Genomic DNA, 25,644 nt, shown 5'->3' on the forward strand with positions numbered 1-25,644 from the left:
AATTATTTTATTTTAAGTATTCCAAAAAAATCTCTAATTTCATGCAAAAACCGTTAAAATTAATGGTAATTTTAACTGTGGGGAAGTTTATAGTCACAACATCAAACATCAGTGTTCTTAATTTAAACATTTAAAGGTTAGGGAAGTTGTGCACAACTGACCCAAAATTTACGAAAATTGTGTGTATTTTAGTTTTTCACAAATAACTCAAAATTAATCATAAATGACTACAAGAATAGTGAAATAATAAATAACAACAACTTATTAGCTAATAAATTATACTATTTGGGCGAGTGACTAATATTTTCACAAACACCCACCCCCTACTGAGTGGCTCTTATTTTCACAAACACTCATTTAAAACAATATAGTGATTGACAACAATTAACTACCAAATGATTATATGATATGAGTGAATAACGATTAGTTTTACAAATACTTCAGTCAATTGCAACATTAATTATGAATGACTAGAATAACATAACAATTAATAAAAATTGACTAACAAGTGATCGTTAGATCTAAGCAGCTAGTAAATGAAAAACCAGATTAAATATTAACGGCATAATGGTGAATTTGCTATAAATTATTGCAAGACATTTGGTTCTTATTTCACACTTCTAAGCTTTTAAGTTGACATGTAATGAATTTAAATTAAGAATGTAATGATAAATTAATCCCAAATTGCACCGAAGGAGTGATTTTCTTTTACTAGTCGAAATTCTTGTAATACTTTTTTTATACTATTTTTCTTGTAACACTTGACTAGGGATGTAAAATTACTTGGGAAAATTACAAATAACAACCTTTAAAATTATGGCATTTCCACTTGAACTAACAAGATTGCTTAAAAGGATCGGATCTTAAATGTGAATTGTAAAATATTTGAAAAAAAAAAAAACCATTATCCTCTTCTTTTCTTTCCCTCTCTTCTTCCTCTTCCTTTTTCTCTCTTTTTTCTTCTCTTTCGTGCTTCTTCTCTCCTTCTCCCCCAAACCTCCATTTAACGATCAGTGTACTAAACGGTGCAGTCGAATCTGACCTAACCATGTGAAGAATGTGTAGTCCACAACCAGGCCCTGCTAAAATTATGTCCAGTTTGGACTAACCTTGCTTCACTTTTATGGGGGCACGCGAACTTATTAAATCGTCTTAATGATCAATGAATTCGGAGACAGGTAGACAGTAACTAATGAAGGTAGCTACAGCAACTCGCTATGTGATTCCCACCGCGTTGTTAATGACACTTGTTTAACAATATTATGATGAACTCGGTGCTTTTGTCTTTTAATTCAATCTTTTAAATATGATAAAAGAATTTAGATAGTTGCAGTTTTCTTATTGCATACACACATATATTCATTAATTTCATGACAAGGTAAATATAATATAATAGAGTTTCTGCTTCACCCTCCTCCTTTCATTGCCACATTTTACCGTTGTGTGGCTATGGATTCTACTCTATTTCGTCATATTAAAGATGAAGTTCAACGAAAGTGGAGTATTTTTTATATTAGATTTATTATTGATGACTTGTTATTGACAACTAAATTGTAAAAATAATGATAATTTCTGCTAAAATTGAAATCATTATAAATAGCTTTTTAACACTTATTATTTTTCATACTACACTTGTTATTGACAATTAAATTATAAAAATAATACTAATTTCTGATAAGACTTAAGTTATTGTTGATAGCTTTTCAATATTTACTATTTCTCATACTAGACTTACCGTTAACTAAATTGTGAAAATAATATCAATTTCTAATAAAACTTAAATTATTATAAATAATTTTTCGACACTTATTATTTCTCATACTAGACTTGTTATTGGTAATTAAATTGTTGAAATAATTCCCAATTAAATTAATGACATTATTTTCATAATTTAATTGCTAATGACAAGTCCTATATATTAAATAACAAGTTGTAAATGCCAAACTGTCAATTTAGTTTTAGCAAAGTTTGCTGAGTAAGATTCTCAACCCTATAATATGGCCATGACAATAATAACAACACTTATATTCAAAACAACAATATTCTTATTGCTAATAACAAAAAAATCAGTATGACCATGATAACAATTATTTTTCCAACACAAACAAAATATTATTCTCTTTCCTTTTAGGATATTACACATAATCAAGTGCGAACTTGAGAATTTTTTACTTTCTTATTCAAACACAGCAAAGATATTAACAGTTTGATGCTTCAATCGGAATTCAATTCAAGATTTTGAGGCGTCAAAATCAATCCGTTATGTTCTCTTTCTGATGATCCTCAATCACTGCACCACTCTTTAAGATTTTGAAGTTTCTCCAAAAATGTAAACATTGACTTATCGATTTGACCCTTATTGGAAGGCAGAGCAGCTGCAAAAGCAGAAACTAACAAGATACAAGTGTCAAGATTCAACTACTGCGAGGTCTATGCACGTGTCAAGTTTCCCAATTAATTCAGGAGTAGGTGACAGGAGAAATATTAGAATATCTAAGCTACAGATCAAAGCAAATTATTAATGTAAGAAGTTTCAATCATGAGCTTTATGAAAGGTCAATTCCATCTCTTATCAGTCAGGAATTAAAGATGCGGCAGTAAAACGGACGTCGTCGAATTATCAAGAACAAATAATTACACACAAAGAATAAAACTTTGTCTTTCAGAATAGGCTCATGTTTTAACAAATTCCTCCATAAAACAATCCAAATGCCCCTCCGGAAAGCAAGAACTATTATATATGCGAGTAAGAGAAAGGGGTAAAATTCGAGTTACATGAATAAAAATGGAGATAGCTAAGCACATGAATCCGATGAGGGGCCCCTCTTGTCAGTGGTAGATCAGGTCGAGTCCGCCATGGCTTCTTAGAACTTGTACTTGGGAAGACATGAGGCTCAAAAACCGGGTAAAGAAAATCAAGTAGCTTGGGAATCAGATGATAAGAAGTAAAACTTTAAGCACCAAGGCCGAAGCCAATGGGATGTGACTTCATGGAGATTTTGAAACGAAAAGCATTGTGGGTTCAATTACTTATTTGCTTTGTCTTGTGGGGGTTTTGATTTTATGCATTTCAATTGTGAGTTCCATTTTTGCTTCTCAAATCATCGGGTTACCTATGCCGCATTGCGATGAAGAAGATGAGATGTCTTTTGGGAATTGACGAAGTGTACAGTCTTAGCTGTGGCCAGAGCAATTTGCAGTCATGGTTTTATTGTAAAAAGCACGGTGGAAAGCATTGACAAAAAAGGGAGCACATGGTTGGCAATCTTCTTGTGAGTTTATTTGTGATATTTGAATGAAATAGTTCTTTGCAAGGTGTGCTAAAAGTTCCGAGTCTTCTTAGGCTTATGAAATTTGTATAGTTTTAGAAGATAATTGCAATACTAAGAGGCAGAAATTAGTTGTCTTAGGTTATTTTTCACTCTAGAACTGTTATTGCTCATTGGCACCTAAATTGTGAAAATAATATCAATTTATGCTAAAACTTAACTTATTATTAACAACTTTTTAATACTTATAATTTTTTATACTAAACTTGTTATTGGCAACTAAATTGTTAAAATAATACCAATTTTTACTAAAACTTAAGTTAGTATATATAGCTTTTTAGCACTTGTTATTTTTCATATTATACTTGTCATTCACAATTAAACCATAAAAATAATGCCAATTTCAACTAAAACCTAATGTCAATAGCTCATTTCAAAATATCATTTTGATGATGTGTATTAAGAGAGTGTTTGGAAAGCATCAGAAATACTTCTGAAAAGTGCTTTTCCGTAAATCGAGATAAACTCCTCCAAATATTTAATTTATATACTGTAAAAGCACTTTTAAAATCATAGTTTTGATTACATCCAAACACCCCATAAGTCACCTAATATCCAAAGCAATATTCATATTCTTTTTTTATTTTCTTTTAATGTTTTTGTTTTTTATTTTTACATCTCGTCTTTGATAATAAAAGCACCAAATCTATTTTTCCCATGCAATGGCCAATGAGATGTATTGAGTGCATAACAAATGGATTACAAGGAAAATTATATTAAAAGAAATTAATAAAAATTTGAGTACATCTTATTTTGTGAAATAAATTAAAAAAAAAAAAAGAGGATAGGATTGTTCTTTAAGAGAAGGCCTATTCTTATTCTATAAACCATAATCAATCATTAGTAAGAATGCGAAATTTGTTTATTTTGCCAATATGCTTGCTAATGATAAGTTTAGTATGATGAATATTATTTATGCGAAAATGGATAATAGATAATTTGACAAGTTAAGCAATAATCTAATAATATCAACAAAAATGTTAGCACATTGCCACCCAATAGTGACTAACGAATTATGTCTCACAGCAATGTAAAGTTCTTGACAGTCAGTTTCCAAATAAATCCTAGAGGAAGCAAATTGATCGCTAAATAAAATAGCCTCCTTGAAAGAAATACACTCAAAATAAAAAAGAAGATAGTGCTTTGCCTTTTTTACATGCAATACCAAGGAGAAGACTTTTATCATTCCTGCATAAGTACATATAACTCCAATTCCAGCGTATTCAGATTTTTTAATCAAAAGCTCCATTTGAATTTATTCTTATACATGCAGCAGGGGAGCCCTCCAAGACAACTCTCTTGAACTTTTGTTAATGCTTGATCTCTGTGCAGTATCTTGGCTTTTTGCTGTCCAAGCCTCATTTGCCAATAAAGTAGCCAAGGATACCACCCTCATTGAGTCAACTTGAATCTCTTGGAAGACAAATTCACACCTTGTTTTCCAAACAACCCAACACAAAGTTGCCATAAGAGTGCGCCCCTTATCATCAATATTCTTATTATGCAGAAACATCTGTTCAAACCATCTCCTATAATACAAACTATTTGATTCCCATTAATAGTTAGCGAAAGTGAGCATCCAAACTAGCATCTATTAGCCCAAGGACATAGAAGAATTGAGTGCTCAATAGTCTCTGCAGCATTTTGACAAATGGGACAAATTATATCCCTAGCACATTTCTTCTTGAAGAGTGTCTCCTTAGTTGCAACAGCCTCCAATTGGCAATCTTCAAAGGAAATGCTTAATTTTAGGTGGTATTTGCAGTTTCCAAATGCAATTCCAAACCTGAGCTGATATTATGTAAGGGCCCGTTTTGGTTCAAGGAAAATCTTGCAATGGACATGGAAAATCAAGATTTTTCATTGGCGATGGGTGTTTGGTTCAAAGAACAGGTGGGAAAGAAATGGAACGCAAGGCATGATTTTTCCTTTAAAGAGCTAAAAATCTATCTCCACCAAAAGTGATGGAAACAAATTTTCAGTCGCCCATGCTAAAGGCAGATTGACCCATTGGCCCCTGAAAACTCCATTATCAAATATGTTTGGTGGCTGGGCGGAGATGGCTATGGAATACTTACCGGCGACTTTTTCAATCACAAGGCGAAGCTTGAGCAATACATCAACTCTTCTGCAAGTGTTGCCTTTCAAAACAATGAGCAATGACCATATACACGCAGATGTAATGACTACATTCATGCACAGACATATGGGTTCCTTTGATAATCATCGATTACATCAAATTGGAATTTCAACCTGAGCATACATTGCATAACAAACCAAAAGTAAAGAAGAGAAGAAAATGCAAAGCATCATGTATATAAATTTTACTCCTTTTTTTAAATATATTTGCCTCATAAATTAATCTTCTCTTGGTGAGAGATAAGTGATTAGATCTGTGCAAAAAATTTGAACCCAATCTACCACTGTCCTTTGTTTTGTTCCTAACTTATTTAATTCTTGTTTGATTTGGTTTGCTTGTTTAGTCATGATTGTAACTGTAACGACTATATATATATATATATATATATATAAAAACATATCAAAGACAAATTATATGTTGATCAATTGTTGTGGGTATTTACAGTATGTCACAGTTATTTGTTACTTACTATGTTTTGTGCGTAGAAAACAGAGTATAGCGATTTTTTCAAAAATTATTTAAAGGAAACAGTTATTCCAAAAAAAAAAGGGGGAAACAGGCATTGATTAGTGTGCATGGGCAATTAGCGGAATTCATATCTTCCCGCCACAAAACAGAGAGATGCCCGCCATTTCATGAAACCAAGAGGCAGAGGAAATGGCTTCACTGTGCTCCAAAACCCTAATGGATCTGTACCAGCCAGTTTCTAAGCGATTGAAACCCAATGTCGCCCCAGTCTCCAAATCGGCTAGCTCTCAGTCCAACCCCGACGCAGATGCTGACACGAATGATACCTCTCAGTCCTCTATACTTAGTGTCAAACAAAAATCACGTATTGAATGCAACAAATTGCTGGCCAAGTCGAAGAGGAATATGAAAATCTGTGCCGGAAGGGTCTCTAATTGGAAAGGTACCCTACAAAACTTAGTATTTACTTATTCATTTAGTTATTTATCGGTGTTGGAAAATATCTTAGATGATGCGATGCTAAACCAGCCCTGTGGATCGAACCCACTACCGAGCCCCTATGAGGGGACAAACTTAGGCATTAAGGTAATGCATCGTGTGCTTGAAATTTAATTTTGGTAAAATGTATCGCCGTATGGTCGCAGGTCATGTAAAACTGGAGGATTTGCTGGTGGAGGAGACCTGGTTGGAAGCTCTTCCAGGAGAATTTCAGAAGCCTTATGCCAAGAATCTCTGCCAATTTGTGGGAAGAGAGATATTCAATGGCGCTGAGGCTATATATCCGCCTTCCCATATGATTTTCAACGCTCTGAACTCTACCCCTTTTGATAAAGTTAAGGCAGTCATCCTTGGGCAGGTGGGTGAATTTTCTACCCAAAATTTTGCTTTGGTATGCTGAGTCCTTATAGAAATTTCATGTGTTTGATTTTGCTTCAATTATTCTGAGGAGTCACTCCCCTGTCTGACGGCAACCAGGCTTGCTTTTTAGTTTCCTTTGCTAAGAAATTTAGAATTTGATGATCCCAGTCAAGCAACGAGGAAGATGATAATCCATACGATTTGGGCAATCTTGCATACAGCCGTGATGCCAGATTGTTATAGCATGTAGATAATTATTTTGAACCGAATGAGAATAAGAGGAAATGAAGCCAACTATCAATTGCTAAATTAACATCAATGTTAAATTATCTGAGCCATGTATTCTAAACAAATCCTGAGAACAAAATAATCGCTGTAGATAGGCAAATCCAGGTAATCTTGATTCTAATTGAACTACAAAGTCCAGTTTGTTACTTATGTGACCCTAATCCGGATAAGCAGTTGAACCTTAATCTGATGTGCAATTAAAAAAAAAATCATAAATAGCTAAATAGTCCAGCTTAATTTTCTCAATATGTAGAAGCGTTCTAGACACTTGAATAATAAATACTGGTCAAGTGGAAGGGAGTCAGCAGGTTGTGGGTTTAAATCTTGTGAATAAAAAAAAAATTACGTTAGGAAAGTTACTTGAATTTGACCTGGTAGTACTGAATTCCAGGTATTTGCATCTAAAAATAAATAATGTTTCCTTTGCCATCACATTCTTAGGCACATGCTATCAAGTATCGACATATAATCTTAATATCCAAGGATCAGCCGTATTTTACTATGCCAATGTAGCTCTTGAACTGGGTGGCTTCACATGCATGGCAGGACTAAGACTAAAAGACATTTGGAAAATTATGTGTAGTCTCAACAGCTCCATGGTTGAATTTTGAATATTGCCCTCTATTTGCTCCATTGGTTTTGGAGCCCTCCCCTCTGGTTCCAGGAAGGAGTAGCTCTGATACCACTTTGCATAATAATTAGGCGGAAGGGAAGAGGAGAGAGCTAATCAAAGGGAATAGAGGGAATAGATGGAGGGATAGAAAGAGACAAGAAAGAGTGGAGTAGAGAAATATAACAATCAAACTTGCATACTAAGGAGCCCGATTGCAACCTAACAAGCCATCTATTTCTAGCCATAACCTTAACCCCAATTAACTAAGCTAACCATCTATTAACCCCTTAACTAACACCCTCTCTGTTTATCATATAACAATATTCCTCTTTTCTTCTTTTTTGCCTACACGTAGTGATATGGTAATTATTAATTACCTCTTTTGCCCAAGCTTTGCATTGCTCGGCTTTCTTGTTCAGACTCATGCACTCTGTTGTCTCCGTTGATATATCCCAATATAGTTTGATGAGCAGTTGCAATTTTATGGTCAAAGTTTTTTCCCCCCATTATACTAACTGTACTGCAAAGGATCAATATAATTTGCAGTTCCGGCATCCTCAGTACTTGTTGATATCAACTGTTCAGCATTAAACATAATTCTGTGCTATTTCTGATTTTTCTGATCTACATATACTTGAGAATGAAAATTCAACTTCTGTTAAGAAATTTAAGTTACAAGTTTGGATTCACTTTCCTGAAGTTTGGATTTGGATCTAGAAATAGAAATTTCTTAAAACCTAAAAAGTTGTCTTAACTTTCATTCAAGTTTAAATCACGTGAAATTTAGTTTCGTAAATCTAAACTATTTTATTTGCAATGCAGTGGTGCTGCAATTTAATATTTTTATATATTGTAAATAAACATATTGGAATTTCTTTTAATATAATGGCCTTGTGTGATTCATATAGCCGATCTCACTTAGTGGGATAAGGCATGTGATTTTTGAACCTTGTATCAAAACCAGTTTTTGTTGTTTTCTGAACCTGTAGTTCTGCTATTACTGGTATGGCAAATGTCATAACGTTACTTTGTGAGAAAATTTTATTGGTTTATGCCTTATCAGTAGTATGCCTCTTGAATAAATAAATCAAGCTATTTATTTCTCAGGACCCTTATCATGGACCTGGACAAGCCATGGGCCTTTCATTCTCTGTGCCTGTAGGAGTAAAGGTCCCTTCGAGTCTGGTAAATATATTTAAGGAACTCAAGCAAGACCTTGGCTGTTCAGTTCCATCTCATGGAAATCTGGAAAAATGGACTGCACAGGTATGTAGTCAACTGTTTCCTTTTAATTTATGTAATGCATTATTTTTGGTTCAACCACATATTCATTGTCCCGTGGTGAAAACAGCTCAATTTAGACAATCTCAGAAAAGACCTTACTTTGTATCCTGTTCTTTGTTGAATGAGTTCAATCTTGAAAATTGAAACAGCTGGAATGGAACTTGTTTGTGAAGAATTTTTAGAGTTAAATGACGCTTTGGTTCTTATTCTTAAACAAGATATGCTTATAGTGATAGGGAACTGAAGCTACAAACCAGCCAGTAGAACCCCTTAATTTAGGAATGTAAGTAAGTTTTATGACTTGATAATAACAACCGAATTTGTAGGCGATAAAGATAAGAAAAATGCAATGTAAATAAAGATATGATAAAGATGGTAGTGATAAAGGAAAATAATTAAGATGCTAATAGCAAATTTAAACAAACCTTCCATTTTATTTCCATTTTCCACGCAAACTTCTTTAGAACCTGCTAATAATGCTTTCGTGCACACCAGCCCAAAACTCTTAACAGCTCCTTATACTTTGTACAGCTCTTAGTAGCTATTCCTTAAGAAGTGCAAATTTGACTGTAACGGCACAAGGTTTTAGTCACTGCTAATAAATGAAACTGCAAATGGAACTCAAACAGTACCAATCTCTGCTTAATTTGATGAAAGAACCAGTAAGTTTTGCCCCTACAAAGACAAATTTTGATCAATAAAAATTTGTTAATGAAGCTGTACAACATAGACTCACAGATAAACATGTCATCAAATATCTTGCTACCCCATACCCTACACTAACCGTAGTAATAAGTAATGAAGACATGTTCTGCACAACATGGATGGCTAAAATTGACAGCTAATAGTTTGAAAATTATAGTAAACGATGATTGTTTTTTGGGTGAAAGAGGATTGTATTACGCCAAAATGATAATTACAAGGCAGCATCGCAAAAATTGGCTGTGGAGAGAACATATCATGACAAAAAAAATGAATTTCTTTAAATGTCTACATATCTCTGTTTTTGACGTTTTCTTTATGAATTTATTTTAATCTGATACAATCAATATACTTCTCAGGAGTTTAACCCTTTAAATATCCTTTTCTTTCTTTAAAATGAAAAGGCCCCTTAAATGTTGCTATAAAAGAACTAGGATGTGAGGAAAGAAAGTGTTTGGTAATTGCTAAAACTGATAAGTGGTACTTATTGTCAAAGATTGCAATAAAACTATTCATGTGCAGCTAATTACTGCCGCTTTTGAGTTGACGTTGCCTTTGATACCTGAAAATAGTTTAAAACGAATTTCACCAAACAACTTGAACTTTTGCAATAGACACAAGCAATTGAACCTTGGTCCATGAGCTGAAAATGAACTTGACTTTCAGAAGTTCCTCTTCAAATTTTGCGCGGTTGTCATCCTTTGTTGTTAGTATAAACTACAGATGTTTTGCTGTAGTTTCTAGATAACATTTTCTGACAGCTATTTTTTTACTTCATTGCAGGGTGTTCTCTTGCTTAATGCTGTTCTCACAGGTAAGAACTTTGAAATTTTATGAATTTCCAGTAGAAGTATTTATGTAGAGCGAGTCTTCTCAAGAGTTCAGTACAACCGCATTATTATCCTCTTTTTTTTTTTTCTTTTTTTTTTGGGGGATTATCCAATGTTCTTATTGTATCTTATTAAGAGTTCATTATAGAGCTCCCAAGATCGCACTTCTTTGCTATGATTTTATATGATATCATAGTAATTGCTTTTGTGAGATTGAATGGAATAATTGTTGTCATCTACTTTTATTTATGCATTCACCTCTCACCTTTGGGTGGAATAAGCATTCAAAGACCTTGTACTATGAAATTCTGTATGGTATTGAAGCCCCATGCAACCTGACCTATTCAAATGGCCAAGCTTGTCCATCATGAATCACAATACACAAAATTCTATCATTCCTCCTTTGGAAAAATGCATTGGCTTCACAGCGGAAGCCAAGTTTTCTTGTTCCCCCTTATTCTAGTACCATTAAAACTGCCACAACCCCTCTCATCAGTTTCAAGGGGTGAAGATGGGCCAATACCCTGAGTTTGATAGTTGTCTTCCTCTCCTAGTCCCAGGCAGTGGTGGGTGAGAGTTCATGAGCGATTGTTCATCCAATGCTGCTCATTGGTCAACCAGTCTTCGTTGATTAGTGGTGTTTGTTTGTGTTTCCTAACGCAATGGATGAAGCCTCCCCTTTGCCTACCCTTGCCTCACATTCTCAAACTTGCTCCTCTTGTTTGTTAAGTTGGTAGATTGCTTTTTCTCCTTTGTTTCATAAATCGCCGCTGGTAATTCAAGTTTGTCTTCTCTCAGACAGTGTGATTGGGATTGGGGTTGATGGTTGTGGCACAATCTTGTAATGGTTCTATAGTATTAATGCCTCATGCTCAACCATCCAATGGATTGTTGATATTGCTGCTGCTAATCACATAACAGTAAATTACTCCCTACTTGAAAATTCTACTCTCTATATTGAAAATTATGTTGTGAAAACTGATAATAGCAGACTTTTCACGATGAATTTTATGTGATCTGCGAGAATATATGACTGTTTAAGACAGAGTTTACCTAATTGAGCAATGTTACCTGTGAAAATATTACCCTTGGAATGTTCTTGAGCATCTGGGTTTTGTCTGAACAAACAATTTTCCATGCTTTCACATTTGATAATTGTGCCCCTATTAAGCCGCATACTCCCTTAAAGTTGCCATGACTCTAAGTTCTCTGGGCTCTCAGGTAATATAACTTGGCCATATTATTAATTATACGCGTATGGATGTGTGTTTGATTGTGCAGATAATTTAGATAGCATATAAACCAGCGAAGAGGCTAGTATACATTCTCTCTATTCGTTTACATTGGTGCATACTATAATTCATCTGTCTCTATATCAAAATTTTTATATGTATTAATATACGTGTTTTCCATTCAGTCAGGAAGCATCAAGCTAATTCTCATGCAAAAAAAGGTTGGGAACAGTTTACTGATGCCGTTATCAAAACAGTCTCACAGAAGAAGGAAGGAGTTGTGTTTCTTTTGTGGGGGAACTCTGCTCAGGAGAAATCTAGGTACTTCCATTTGATAACATATACAAATATAAAGAAGCCAAATTAGGATTAATTAGACTTGCATTACTAAAATTAGCCACATATCAGAAATAAGTTATTTTTCTTCCATTTCCTCTCTCTTGCGCACATTTCTGTGGAGTTAATTGTGGGATGATATGTGAACCGAGAGATGAGGTTGACTGGTAAATTTGTGTTAACCACATCAATACTTTTATGATAAACATCTGTAACAAATGCCTGCTTCAGATATCTGACTTTCCAAATGCAATGAATACAATACAAAACAATTTGGTGAGATTTTTCTTATGGGCCCTTGTTGCTATGAGTGATTAATTGATTGGACTGAACTAATCGTATGAACTTAAAGACTTGTCAACGGACTCAAATAAAGACATTAATATCAATTGGCATTATGTTTTTAACAAATATCCGCGGAGTTCAATTAACACTTGTGTGGGTAAACTATTCTATTCTTAATCTTCCTTAGTTTGCTAACTTTAATTTCTTAGCTGAACTCAAATTTATTTAATTTCAAAGCTCCTGTCAAAAGCAAGTCACGGAGGCCAAACGTGACTGTATTCTATCAAACACTTGGTAGGCGTTCAATTTGATGATTCGTACTCAAGATCTAACGTAGGATCCTCTCTTAAATATTTATACATCACATATGAATTGTGATTTCTCTAATTGCCCTAGTAATTATATCCATTCAATGACTTCATTTGAGTTTCATCTACACAGGCTGATTGATACAACAAAGCACCACATTCTGAAAGCTGCACATCCTTCTGGTTTGTCTGCAAACAGAGGCTTCTTTGGCTGCAGGTCAGATGGTTAAGAAAATTGTTGTTAGCATGACTATGTAACTGCTTCCAAAATATTAAGTACCTACGCAAATTCCCTCCACCACATCCCCCCCCCCCCAAAAAAAAAAAAAAACCACACGAGCACACTCACACAATATGTAAATGTATGTGCACGGTGCACCCACGCGGATGTGTGGGTATTATTTTTGCTTTTGACCTTTTAAGCTTAGCATTTTGAAAGTTCTCTTAGTTGAGGAATGATAAACCACTATTTAATATGTTTAAAAGTGCATGTTGCGGGAATTTTGGGCAGTTTGAGTTTCTGCTAACCAACGTTGGTGATTGAGGCCGTGGAACTTGCATTTAACTTATGAGTCATGGGCTCACGACTCTTTGGTGGTATCTGTTTGTATTTCAAATCCATTTTGGTACTTATACAACAATGACAATGACAAAACTTTACCGCTCTAAGTAAAGTTGGTTACGTGAATCGCATATTGTTATTATGTTCTATCAACAACGAGATATTTGGATAAATTATTAATCAAAATATCTCCCCTTAGTAACTTCATTAGGTGCTTTCTTTTCTCTTTTTTTTTTTTTTAGAGGATTCCATGCTGCTTGATCAATCCTCTTTGTTGTCATTGACCCATCTGATGGTCTTTTTTGAATATGTCCAAACTATCTCAAATGATTTTTTTATCTTTTTCTTTTCAATAGATGCTACTCAAACTCTTTTGCGTATATGTTCATTGTAGATACTATTGATATTATCTTTTCTTATATGATTACATATCTATCTCATCATTCTCATCTCGCCTACTCTTGTTTATCAAAAACTTTAAAAACTAAATTATTCATGTTTCTTCTGCATTGCGTAGGAGCTGGCAACTTATTTGTCTTTTTTTTTTTTTTTTTTTAAATCTGGCAGGCACTTCTCTAAAACTAACCAACTTCTGGAACAAAAGGGGATTTCCCCGATTGACTGGGAGCTGTAACATCTCGGAGTGCTCAGGAGTTTCGTGAAAATGGCGGTGGAGGATGCGACCAGTTTTGGGGCGATGTATGAGCCCATTTTGGCTTATACAAATATGCTAAGGTAAATAGTTCGGCCCAAAACATAATTTGGCCGATTATTTAGCGTTCGTTTTGTGATCACCTCTGCACCCCTAATAACTATTTTGCTGCATGTGTTGACGCTGAGAAGCCCTGATGTATATTATTTATGGGTAACGTGGTCAAACATCAGAGAAGAATCCATGATCCATCCGGTCATTTCTGTTTCCTTGCTTTTTGGAACTTCTTAATGTCATGTTTCCATGAAAAAACATGTCAAATAAAAATCTGTCAGCGTAAAAATTATTATAGCAAGAAATTTACAATAATCAACCCGCTCATAATAAAGAATTACGCAGTGTTTAGGTGAGAAAAACAAAGTAAAAGTGGAACTGTCGCTTAAAATAGCTTCTGGATTACTAACATTGTTGATTGATACGATAAGTGGTCTAATTTCATTAAAAAAAACACACAAGTTTGAATTTTGGAAAGTGTATTTGTTGGTTGGGAGGGTTTTAATCTTAATGCTTTCAGTATGATAGATATTAGTTTCAAAATTAAAGTGATTTGAGGGTATTTTGAGTTATATTTTAAATTCACCAAAAGTTAGAGTAGAAAAGAATGTGTATTAAACGTTGATGGCCCCCCCCCCAAAAAAAAAAAATCATTTAGTCTTTCAGATGCACTTAGTAGATGGGTCGGTTAATCACCTGTTTTGATATTTCAAACACCACAGCAGTAATGTGTCTTTTAGCCAGGGATCTTGCTAGGGGATGAAGTGGAAGGGGCTAATACTTCTTAAGTGAAATTTTGAGCATAAATCTTGTAGATGAGAAACTCTATTAAGAATAGCTAACTATGCTCTTTTTACAGCTTGACAAAAGTTAAATTTAAACGGTCGTTGAAAAAGTATTAACAGAATGAAAAAGGCATATTAAAGAGAAGATCGAGTCAACGGACAGTTGATGATACATAAGTTTATGTCCACCTTTCACGAAATATCAATATCATATGTATGAATTATTCGTTATATTTTATTTAGTACTCCTCCGGTCCTTAATATAAGATCTAATTCTTGAGTTGGTTTTGATCCTAAATATAAGACCCATTTCTTATATTTATTAATTTTCTCTAAATTACCCCTATGGATACTTTTTTAATCATAATTAAGTAGAAGAGTGAGATGAGGTATTAAGAAAGATGATTATGGTGTTTTAGGAAAAATGTGTCATTTTTTCTATAATTAACTAACTTACCTAACTTCTTTAATCTAATCAAATTAGTTAAATATTAATATTATTTTTCATTCCCTAATACGGTTAAATGAATTTACATAAAATTTATTCCGAAGATTTCCCTCCACTTCCCTAACATATTGTTTGGTTGGAGGTTTTTAGAGAGGAGGTGAGGAGAAAAAGAGGTTGGAGGCAGATGAACCCTGTTTGGTTCAATAAATTGGAAGGAATGGAAGGAAATTTTTTTTTGTCTTTATCTGCTTTCCTCCTCTCCTCCCTCTTCTCTTCAAAATTGGAGTTTTTTTGAAAGGAAGAGAAATTTATCATCCAATTCTGGCAAAATTGCCCATAACGATTTTTGAACATTTGGCAATTGCCCTTTTGTGTTAAAAACTCTTTTTTTCACTCTCATTCACCTCAACCGCTTGCCGCTCTCTCTGCCCATAGAGAGCAGCCATCATCAACGCTGCTACTGTCGCGACCTTCTTTAGGTGCGTTCTTGCTTCTTTTCTGGCTTGCCTTTTCTCGTTCACAAGTAAGGGCTTATATTTGTTCACAGGTAGGAACGCCTAAGAATGAATCCTTCTTCACATATAACTGCTAATTGCTTTTCCTTGTTTCTTTCTTTGGTCTTGCCTTTGTGATGTACTTTATTTTGATATATTAATGTCATTTGGCCTTTTTCTGAAGAAAATATTTATTTAATTTTAGTGGTTGGTAAAAAAATCATTCATTTTCATAATCATAAAATTGTAATTTTATATATTAAATATCATTATAATTATATCTTATTAAACATTTCATAAAATAAGAACCAACTAAAAAAGAGATAAAATTGTCCATATAAAAATACTTTCCCCTCTTCTTCCCTCCCAAACCAAACAAGATAACATTAAAACCCCTCTCCTTGCCTCCTTTTAATCAAAACCCTCCCCTTCTTTTTTTCTCCTTTCCTCTATTAAAATCTCTTTCCTCCTTTTCTCTAAGGGTGTGTTTGGTTGGAGGGGAGGGGAGGGGAGGGAAAATGAGCCCCTCCCCTCATTTGGTTAAAAATTTTGGAGGGGAGGGGAGCTAAAATGTCCCCTCCCCTCCCTCCCCCATTTTGGCTCCCCTCCAAATTGGGGGTTTTTGGAGGGGAGTCAAAATTTTGGACCATTATGCCCTTATGGCTTTTTTAATATTCCACTTCTACCCATAAAATATATTATTATAATATTTATTTCAAATAAAAAATATATTATCCTAAGTAAAAAAATAAAAAATATATACATTATTATAATTAAAAATATATTATAAAAATTATTTAAAAATAAAAAATATTTAACTAAAAAATTATAATATTATAAAATTAATTGTTTTTTATAAATATATTATTTATTAAATATATTTTAAAGCTGGAAAAAAAGATAGCCTAAAGAAAATAAAATTTCATTTTTCTAATAGCATATAAAATTTGTTAATTTGATTGTTTTAAATATATTATTATATTAATTAGAATAAAAAATTACTATACCAATTTTTTAATACACATATTAACATGATAAGACTGAATTTTTATTAAATTATATAATTTAAATTAAGATGTAAATTAATTTATATAATATATCAATAAAAAACATAAACTAATATGTAAGGGTAAAATGGTAAATTGATTATTACTATCCCTCTCCTCCCCTCCTTGAACCAAACAAGGGATCATTAAATGCCCTCTCCTCCCCTCCTTTTTAATCAAACCAAACAAGGGGAGGATGAAACCTCCCCTCCCCTCAAACCAAACAGGCCCTAAGTTGAACCAAACACATCCTACTAGAATGGGAAATAAAGATCGGGTTTTTCAGAGTTGTGCGGGAAGCATCAATCAACCCATAGTCAAATATATGATCATCATTATTGCTTCTTTTCTCGCATTTGGATTATATTCTGCCCCTAAAAGCCAGCTTTACTAATTGACAATTGATTACTCTTTTTCTGAGAGACATTAACTAATTACTATTATTGCTAGGTTTTCTAAACCTGAAATTGTTCTGTGCAATATATTAACGAAGCTGCTCTGGTTTCGCGCTATGTTTTCAAATTTAAGCTTATTGCCACATAATGATGATTACTCATAGAGCTTCTCCACTCTATTGCCATGTAGGTACCGTACAATGAAAAGGGTGGAGGGTTTTGAAAATGGAGGAGGGAGTGAGAGCAATGTTGTTCACGTTTTCTTGGAAAGAATGATTGGAAAGGCATGTACGAGTTTTCATGAAAAGCGAATATTACCAACCAGCAAAGGGCCCATTTTGGTTTAATTTAATTATTACTCTACCCTCTAGCTCTAAGGGGGTGTTTGGATGAAGGCAAATCACTGTTTGGAGAATAGCTTCTAGAGAATAGATTATGGAGAGAATAGATTTTGAAAGAATAGATTTTTTGAAAAAGTGATTCTAATAAAGTGAAAGTGTTTGGATAGTTGTTGTCAGTAGTGCTTTTTTATATGTAAAAATTACTAAAAAGGACATAAGTTTAAATGATAATTACATATAAAATATATTTCATAATATATGTTTATTTAAAGTAATAAATTTGTTAATAATATATATTTTGACAACATAATAAATAAGGCATAAATAATATAAATAAAAAAATTAATACGTATAAATATTAATAAAATAATTAAATATGTGTTTTGTAAAATAATTTATTTTGCCATTGTGTACTCAAGAGACTGGTTCTAGCAAAACTTTGATAGCGATCATGCTTCTTCGAAGTTATGCATATCTTTTTCGCAAGCCTTCCTCTTTTGTCGCCGTATTTTTATATGTAGAAAATAGAATTGCTGCTTGTGCACTGTTGGAGCCTCTGACAACGACCACTTTTCTGCCTCAAAAGCCAACCCCCGCATGCTTGTTCTCAGACCAAGGTTTTTTTTGGGCCAAAACCAAGGTTTTTTTAAAAAAAAAGGGTGTTTGGTAAATTTTTTTCCAAACTATAATTTGGGAAACCAAACCATAGTTTGGATAAAAAGCCAAATACCCCCTGAATCGTATTCAAAGTAACCCTCCCACTTAATGCTTTTATTTGTGTACCATGCCAACTTGTCATCAATGAACAAATTATCAGAATAGGAAATTAACATACATTTTTTTAATGATGTGACGTAGAATAATTATCACAAACTTTATGAATATCATCGCTTTTAAAATTTATAAAAAGCTGCATCATTTATAACATAAAAATTATTTATTGTGATGTGTGTGTGAAATATGGAACTCTTTGTGCGTAAATCTCAGTCATGATGATTGTGAAAACAAGCTAGGGATGAAAAAGATATCATTTCATAGCTGGCTGCCACGAGATATGTATGAGATTATATATATATATACACACAACAATCCCAACCTAGATTCAGCCATTATTTCTTTTCCATGATTCCAGATCCACAGTATCGTAACGATGCGGCAGCATTTTTATGCATTTTATAATGATGCGTCACGACAATTTACACGTGCCTTAGAGATTAGCGCGGACAGCCGGACACTAATTAAATTTCATCGCTTCACAAAAGTTTGCTTTGCTCCTACTTTTGGATCCAAATAAATAATTAATAAGTTGTAATCCGATCACTTTTATTCAACTTTATAAGTATAAGATAAATCTCATTTATCAATAACAATTAACAAGAAGTAAATCCACACTCGTTGAATTAAGGAGATATTTGAGTAAAAACTAAATCATGATTTTAAAAGTGTTTTTATAATAGATAAAGTAAATATGTAGGGGAGATTACCTTGTTTTGCAGAAAAATACTTTTTAAAAATATTTATTGGTATTGCCAAACATCCCCTAAATCTAAATCATTTCACAGATTCCGCTCCCATTTCAGACTTCATTTTTAAAAAATGAGGATACGAGTTTAGTAATTAATATAAACTCTAAGCTTATAATCAGAATTTATGAATATGGGGTTTAAAGTAAATATACTTATTATAAATTAATGGCAATGTCTCTTTCCTGTTAGGAAAAAGTCCATCCACATTCACGATGAAAATTCCTTATTTATATGGGTTTAAAGTAAATATATTTTTTATAACTTAATAGTAATAGTATCTCTTTCCTGTTAAAAAGATAAATTACAAGTAGTATCCGAGCAATATAATTAAACATAAAGTGATGGACTAGCAAAAAAGCAAAAGATATCTTTCATATAAAAAATTGTCAGAGTTGTCTGCAACTGACGTGGTCACATGGGATGCCAATGTGTGTGATCAAACGTGATTGCCAACGAATCCCATTGGCTCGGTCCCACCGCTGATCACTCACCCATTTGAACGGCCACTGTCCCTCCATTCCAAATCCCGAAAAACTCTTGCAAACACCCGAAAGCTCGTTTATTTTACCGTTACTTTTTTGTCCTTACTCCTTCAATTTTCATCACCATTTCCTTGTTTTGTTCCTGCACTCTCTTATTATTTATGATGCATCGAATTTTCGTCATCGATACTGATAAATTTAATATTCTCAGGCACTCTATAAATTTCTTATCAATTTTTGTAATGATGTAAATCAGACTGATGATTGATGTGCGCAGAGTCTCAATTTGTTCCTGCATGTCAAATATCAAGGAGCGAAAGAGTGTCCTATTAAAGAGCAAAATTTCTCATGCTGATTAAAATAACCACAAATATACTCCTTCGGTTTTTAATATAAAATTTATTTAATTAATTTGATTAGATTAAAAAAATTATATAAGTTAGTTAATTATAAAAAATATGAGATGTTTTTTCTAAAACACTATAATCATCTTTCTTAATATCCTCCATTTCTCTTCTACTTAGTTATGATTAAGAGAATATTCATAATAGTAATTTAGGAAAGTTGATAAATAAGAGAAATATGTTTTATATTTAGGATCAAAATCAACTTAATAGTTAGGTCCTATGTTAAATAAAAGAGGAATAGTATTTATAAGAAGGGTGGATGTATCAAAATTATCGCTAGATACAAATGCAAGCTCCTCGCTAATTTCTTACACAACAATGCTGTATGGAATTCAAACAAAAAACATTTTTTGAGTAGGATGTGATCGCTGCCTCAGGGTATCCCAGCACAACGTGCCAGACTAATCCCAGGGTGCCTCGCAGGTATCGAGCCCAGGACCTGGCGGGTACGCGGCGCCTTGCCTTTCCCTTGTCAACCAGTCGGACCCGACCCTTACAGGCAACAAAAAACAAAATTGAATAAAGCCAATTTATTATTTATGTTTTATTTTTTATTTATATTTATTTTTTGTGAAGAAAATGTTGTCCGCTTTACTCGGCGAAGCTGACAGAGTCTCCCATTGGAGTCACAGCACTGGCTCACTCCAAGCTCACTACTTAAGAGGCACTAGAACCCTCGAAATCTCACAGTTCGTCTCTCCTTCAGGTACTCCCCCTCCATCCCTTCCTCCCTCCCTTCATTTCGCAGGGTAGTATCGCCGTTTGTTTACCGATTGTGATTCTCTTGTTTCTTCTGTTTGGTCACCGGGAAAATGTTATTTCCGGCGACGAAAGTCCATTTCCAAGCATTTTTGTCACTTAATCTGTTCTTATCGTCACATATTTAGGGTTTTATGACTCTTTTCGGTGATCTTTGGGAACCAGTTTGTTGTCTCAGGGTTCCACGACTTGACTTGGAAAGAAATACAGCTAGTGTTTAGATTCAGTGTTTTGACTCTCTCTTCTCGTCATTTTCTCGCGAGCTGCGCTAACATTTTCTGAAAGAGCATGTAGATTCTCCTGTTGAGCTCTCTAATCTCTTCTTATGGTATTTGTTCTTAGATCTTTCGGCGGCAGTGCTGAAATTTGTAAGGTTTTTTGTGACTGTTTGCTTAGAATTAAAGTCTGCTTGTTTTCCTTTTTCAAGTTAAGATAAATCTTTTTCGTAAGTTCGTTTCCTAAGAGACCATATAATAGTAACTGGAATAGTGTCACATTGGCGGGAAGATGGATACCTGTTTGAATAACTTCATCTGCGCATGTTTTTGTATTGTTAGATTCAGTCTTCTGCTTCTCTTAACGCTATTTTCGTGGAGACTTCACAGACCTACATAACCGATTCTCTGTCGAGATCTGTATTTGCTTTTTCATAGCATGCCATTTTAGATCTCCAATGGATGTGCGGGCTTTTTGATAATTATTTCTGGTCGATTTGCTTATAATTAAAATCAGCGTGGGTTCTCTGAAATTCAGACGAATATGTTAACAATTTTTCAGAGACATCTTGTCTAGCCACATGAATGGTAAAATGTGGGTGAATTGATGGATTTCTTTCTACATAACTTGGTCTATGCTGGCGTCCAAGTTAGGTCATGCCTACATGCTATGTATTAGAAATATATCTATTTAGATCTTAGAAAATCTACTTTGAAATGTTTAGTTGATCACTTTGCTCTCCATGATCCAATCAACTTTGGTTCTTGAATACTGGGCTCTTTGTTTGCTCACGCACATGAAGTATTAGATTTGATTGTACGCACTCCTTTTGTGACGTGTGAAGTACACAAGTGACATGAGGATTATCTTGTCCCCTCATAATTCTTTATCTTTTCATTCCAAGTCTTTCTATGACATGAATATGGCTAATAGATAATGTTGTCAATTTGATATTCCTCTTCTAATGTTAATTGGACACACGCCTGATTTACATCATCATGCTTGTATCAGTTTTGTTAATAAAAAAAAAGTGATATTTTATATTTGTCCATAATCAGCACATTCATGTTTAGCATAAGAGTTAACCTAGTCCAGGGATATGTCATTAAGATTCGTTAGTTAAATAATACATAGATGTGGCCTTTCTCATTCTTCTATGGTGCTTCAATGAACTGTTGTTTCCAGTTAATTTCTTGTCACTGACTAGTGTCTTGGACTTACGGAGCTTTCAGGCGCAGCAAATGAAATTAGCTTGTATATTATTCTTACATAACCATTATTGCGATCCTTAACCTAAAATGTGCTCTCGTGATTGAAATTTGGCTCGGCCATCGGGATTATGCTTCAAGGAGCCCGTATGCTGTTTTTGTTTACTGTCTCAATTTTAACTTACCCTCTATATTATTTTCTGCAAATGTTGCTAGTTAAACATATTTAAACCTTCACAACATTTTTGCTTTTACATGAGCCATGTTTTCTCTAGTTGCATATCATGCTTTGATGTACCTACTTAAAGCGCAGGCCGCAGTTAAGTAGTACATATTTTCTATATCTTCTCATCATGTGACCCTCAGATTGAAGTTGTACAATGCAACTGCATAAGGTGTAGCATTGATATAGTTTCTCATTTTTTGGAATATGAAAAACGTCATATAGGCTCTCTTTCTTGTCTATTGTCACCATTATCTGTTTGTTTTACGCTTTAATGATGAGTTCTGGACTCCCTAGAGAATATACAACTTTGGATACATTTTCCTCTGCCCAGCCATCCCGTGCTGGGGTGATGCATGCAAAACTATATTTCTCAAACTTGTACGACTAAATGTGAATTCTCGTTTCATTTGTTCAGTAGTGTTATTACCAGTGTTTATGACATTGTATTGTAAATTTACATATCGTTAGAGTTGGCACTTAACTATAACCATTTTCAAGATGGTCAAGATTGCTTGACTACAAGCAATAGTTTCCTCTTTGCTCTTCTAAGTACCTCTTACTTTGTTATGTAAGCCAGACCCGGATATATTAATTACTACGTGATTAAGCCTGACCATTTTTTAAATTTTGCTTTGTCTTTTTTTACAGAAGCCAAAAAGAAAATATCTACTGATTGCAATGTCAGATATCGAGGCCCCATTGCGTCCCAAAAGGAAGAAGGGTTTGGTGGACTTCTTTGTTCAGTTTCGATGGATTCTCGTTATCTTTGTTGTCCTCCCCATCTCCTTCACCATTTATTTTCTCATATACCTTGGAGATGTGAAATCTGAGATGAAGTCCTTCAAGCAGCGTCAGAAGGAACATGATGAGAATGTCAAGAAGGTTGTGAAACGTCTCAAACAAAGGAATCCATCAAAGGATGGTCTTGTCTGCACAGCTCGTAAACCTTGGATTGCAGTTGGAATGCGAAATGTTGACTATAAACGAGCTCGTCATTTTGAAGTAGATTTGTCCTCTTTTCGGAATGTTCTTGAAATTGACACAGAACGAATGATTGCAAGATGTGAGCCCCTGGTCAACATGGGGCAGATCTCTAGGGTGACTGTCCCTATGAATCTTGCCCTCGCTGTGGTAGCAGAGCTAGATGATCTTACTGTTGGTGGCCTTATTAATGGCTATGGGATAGAAGGAAGCTCCCAAAATATGGCCTGTTCTCAGACACTGTAGTGGCTTATGAAATTGTTTTAGCTGATGGTCGTGTTGTTAGAGCTACTAGGGACAATGAATATTCTGATCTATTTCACGCTGTTCCATGGTCTCAAGGGACACTTGGGCTTCTTGTCTCTGCTGAGATCAGGCTTATACCCATTAAAGAGTACATGAGGCTGACCTATAAACCTGTTGTAGGTAACCTCAAAGATTTAGCTCAGGCATATATTGACTCTTTTGCACCAAGAGATGGAGACCAGGATAATGAGGAGAAGGTTCCAGACTTTGTAGAAACCATGATTTATTCCTCGACTGAAGCTGTGTGCATGACAGGAAATTATGCCTCTAAAGAAGAGGCCAAGAAAAAAGGCAATAAAATCAACAGTGTTGGATGGTGGTTTAAACCATGGTTTTACCAGCATGCACAGACAGCACTGAAGAGAGGAGAGTTTGTGGAATATATCCCTACTAGAGAGTATTACCACAGACACACAAGGTGTTTGTACTGGGAGGGAAAGCTAATCCTTCCCTTTGCAGATCAATGGTGGTTTAGGTTTCTGTTTGGCTGGATGATGCCACCCAAGGTTTCTCTGCTCAAAGCCACTCAAGGTGAAGCTATCCGAAACTATTACCATGAAATGCATGTCATCCAAGACATGCTTGTTCCTTTATATAAGGTTGGAGACGCACTAGAGTGGGTTCACCGTGAGATGGAGGTATATTTTCTCGTCTTCCATGACTTAAAAATTTCTTACCTGAAACTTATTTTTCAAACTTGCTAATTTCCAAGGGCAATGCGTTCATCCTTTTACTCAGTTTGTTTGTGATCAACTTCATTTGCTTTGCAATTTCATTTTAATTACTAGGTGATCCCTGTGCTTTGTACAATGCTGAAGAAATAAGCTACACTGTTCACAGCTTGTGAGCCTTCAGTCTTTAATTTTATGGGGATACACACACACACACTCACATTTAAACCACTTGATGTTCGTAAAAAAGATTATGTTTCCACCGAAAATACCGCAATTAGATTCTTCAACATTAAGGGAATATGTGTGTGTGTGTGTGTGTTTTAAGTAGTAAGCTGTCAGAGATTTCCATAAATGGAATTCCTCATTTTATTTCCTCTAATCTGATCTATAGTCTGGAAGGAATCCTGACATAATTCAAATGTTTGAGTCATCTCAATTGTTGTTTAACTTTTACTTTCTTTTTAAATTAAAATTATAATAGGTCTACCCAATTTGGCTCTGCCCACACAAGCTGTTCAAGCTGCCAATTAAAACTATGATTTACCCAGAGCCAGGCTTTGAACTACATCGCAGGCAGGGGGACACTCAGAATGCTCAGATGTACACAGATGTTGGAGTTTACTACGCACCAGGCCCCGTGTTGAGGGGTGAGGTATTTGACGGCGCAGAAGCAGTGCGTAGAATGGAGCAGTGGTTGATTGAAAATCATGGTTATCAGCCACAGTATGCCGTGTCTGAGCTGAATGAGAAAAACTTCTGGAGGATGTTTGATGCTGGTCTCTACGAGCATTGTAGGAAGAAGTATGGAGCTGTTGGCACGTTTATGAGTGTGTACTACAAATCAAAGAAGGGAAGGAAGACTGAGAAGGAGGTTCAGGAAGCTGAGCAAGCCCACCTTGAAACTGCTTATGCCGAGGTTGATCAGCCAGACTATTGATCTCAGGGATTCAGACTGTTTGATGGTAGGATCTTTTGTTTCTGAATTTTTTTCCCTTTTGCTGCATATCTTGGGGTCTCTGCCTCTCAGATAGCACTAGTTGCTGATGCTGTTTTTTGGTTTCTATAGACTTTCGTTGAGTGTGTGGCCTTTAACATCCGATGTTCTAGCTAGTTGACTTGAGACTTTAAAATGGCAAGTCTGTTTGTGGGTTTAATATCTCCTATTGGTTTGGTGCCCGTTGTTAGTAAATACTCGATCTTTGATGCAGCAAGGTAGTGACCGAGGGGCGGTGGGGAGGATCGAGACGAGACCCTTCTAAAATTTACAACTAAAACATTATCACTAGTCGCTATTCACCAGTTAATGTTTTTTTAAATCTTTTTTATCGTATTTAAGTTCAACAGAAATACTATCTCATTGCCACGTGATTGCATGCACCGGCTTGAAATATCCCAACTTTTTGCCACGA

At 34.6% G+C, this 25,644-nt stretch overlaps 2 protein-coding genes across 2 annotated transcripts; both read left to right on the top strand.

Moving 5' to 3' along the window:
- Positions 1 to 6,085: 6,085 nt before the first annotated feature.
- LOC114739855 (uracil-DNA glycosylase, mitochondrial) lies at positions 6,086 to 14,211 on the top strand. Its single transcript, XM_028927955.1, has 7 exons — positions 6,086 to 6,379; positions 6,582 to 6,793; positions 8,804 to 8,962; positions 10,466 to 10,496; positions 11,930 to 12,065; positions 12,807 to 12,890; positions 13,803 to 14,211. Exons 1-7 carry the CDS (start codon positions 6,127 to 6,129, stop codon positions 13,867 to 13,869), a joined length of 942 nt encoding a protein of 313 aa, XP_028783788.1. The 5' UTR covers positions 6,086 to 6,126; the 3' UTR covers positions 13,870 to 14,211.
- Positions 14,212 to 20,477: 6,266 nt separating this feature from the next.
- LOC114739853 (delta(24)-sterol reductase) lies at positions 20,478 to 25,411 on the top strand. The gene is given in 4 exon segments (XM_028927954.1): positions 20,478 to 20,571; positions 22,923 to 23,472; positions 23,475 to 24,199; positions 24,717 to 25,411. Coding segments are annotated over 3 exon segments (1,701 nt in total). The 5' UTR covers positions 20,478 to 20,571; positions 22,923 to 22,952; the 3' UTR covers positions 25,173 to 25,411.
- The last annotated feature ends 233 nt before the right edge of the window (positions 25,412 to 25,644 follow it).

This window comes from Neltuma alba, unplaced genomic scaffold, assembly GCF_004799145.2.
Source record: "Neltuma alba isolate B1F8T4 unplaced genomic scaffold, ASM479914v2 tig00002944_pilon, whole genome shotgun sequence".
NCBI lineage: Eukaryota > Viridiplantae > Streptophyta > Magnoliopsida > Fabales > Fabaceae > Neltuma > Neltuma alba.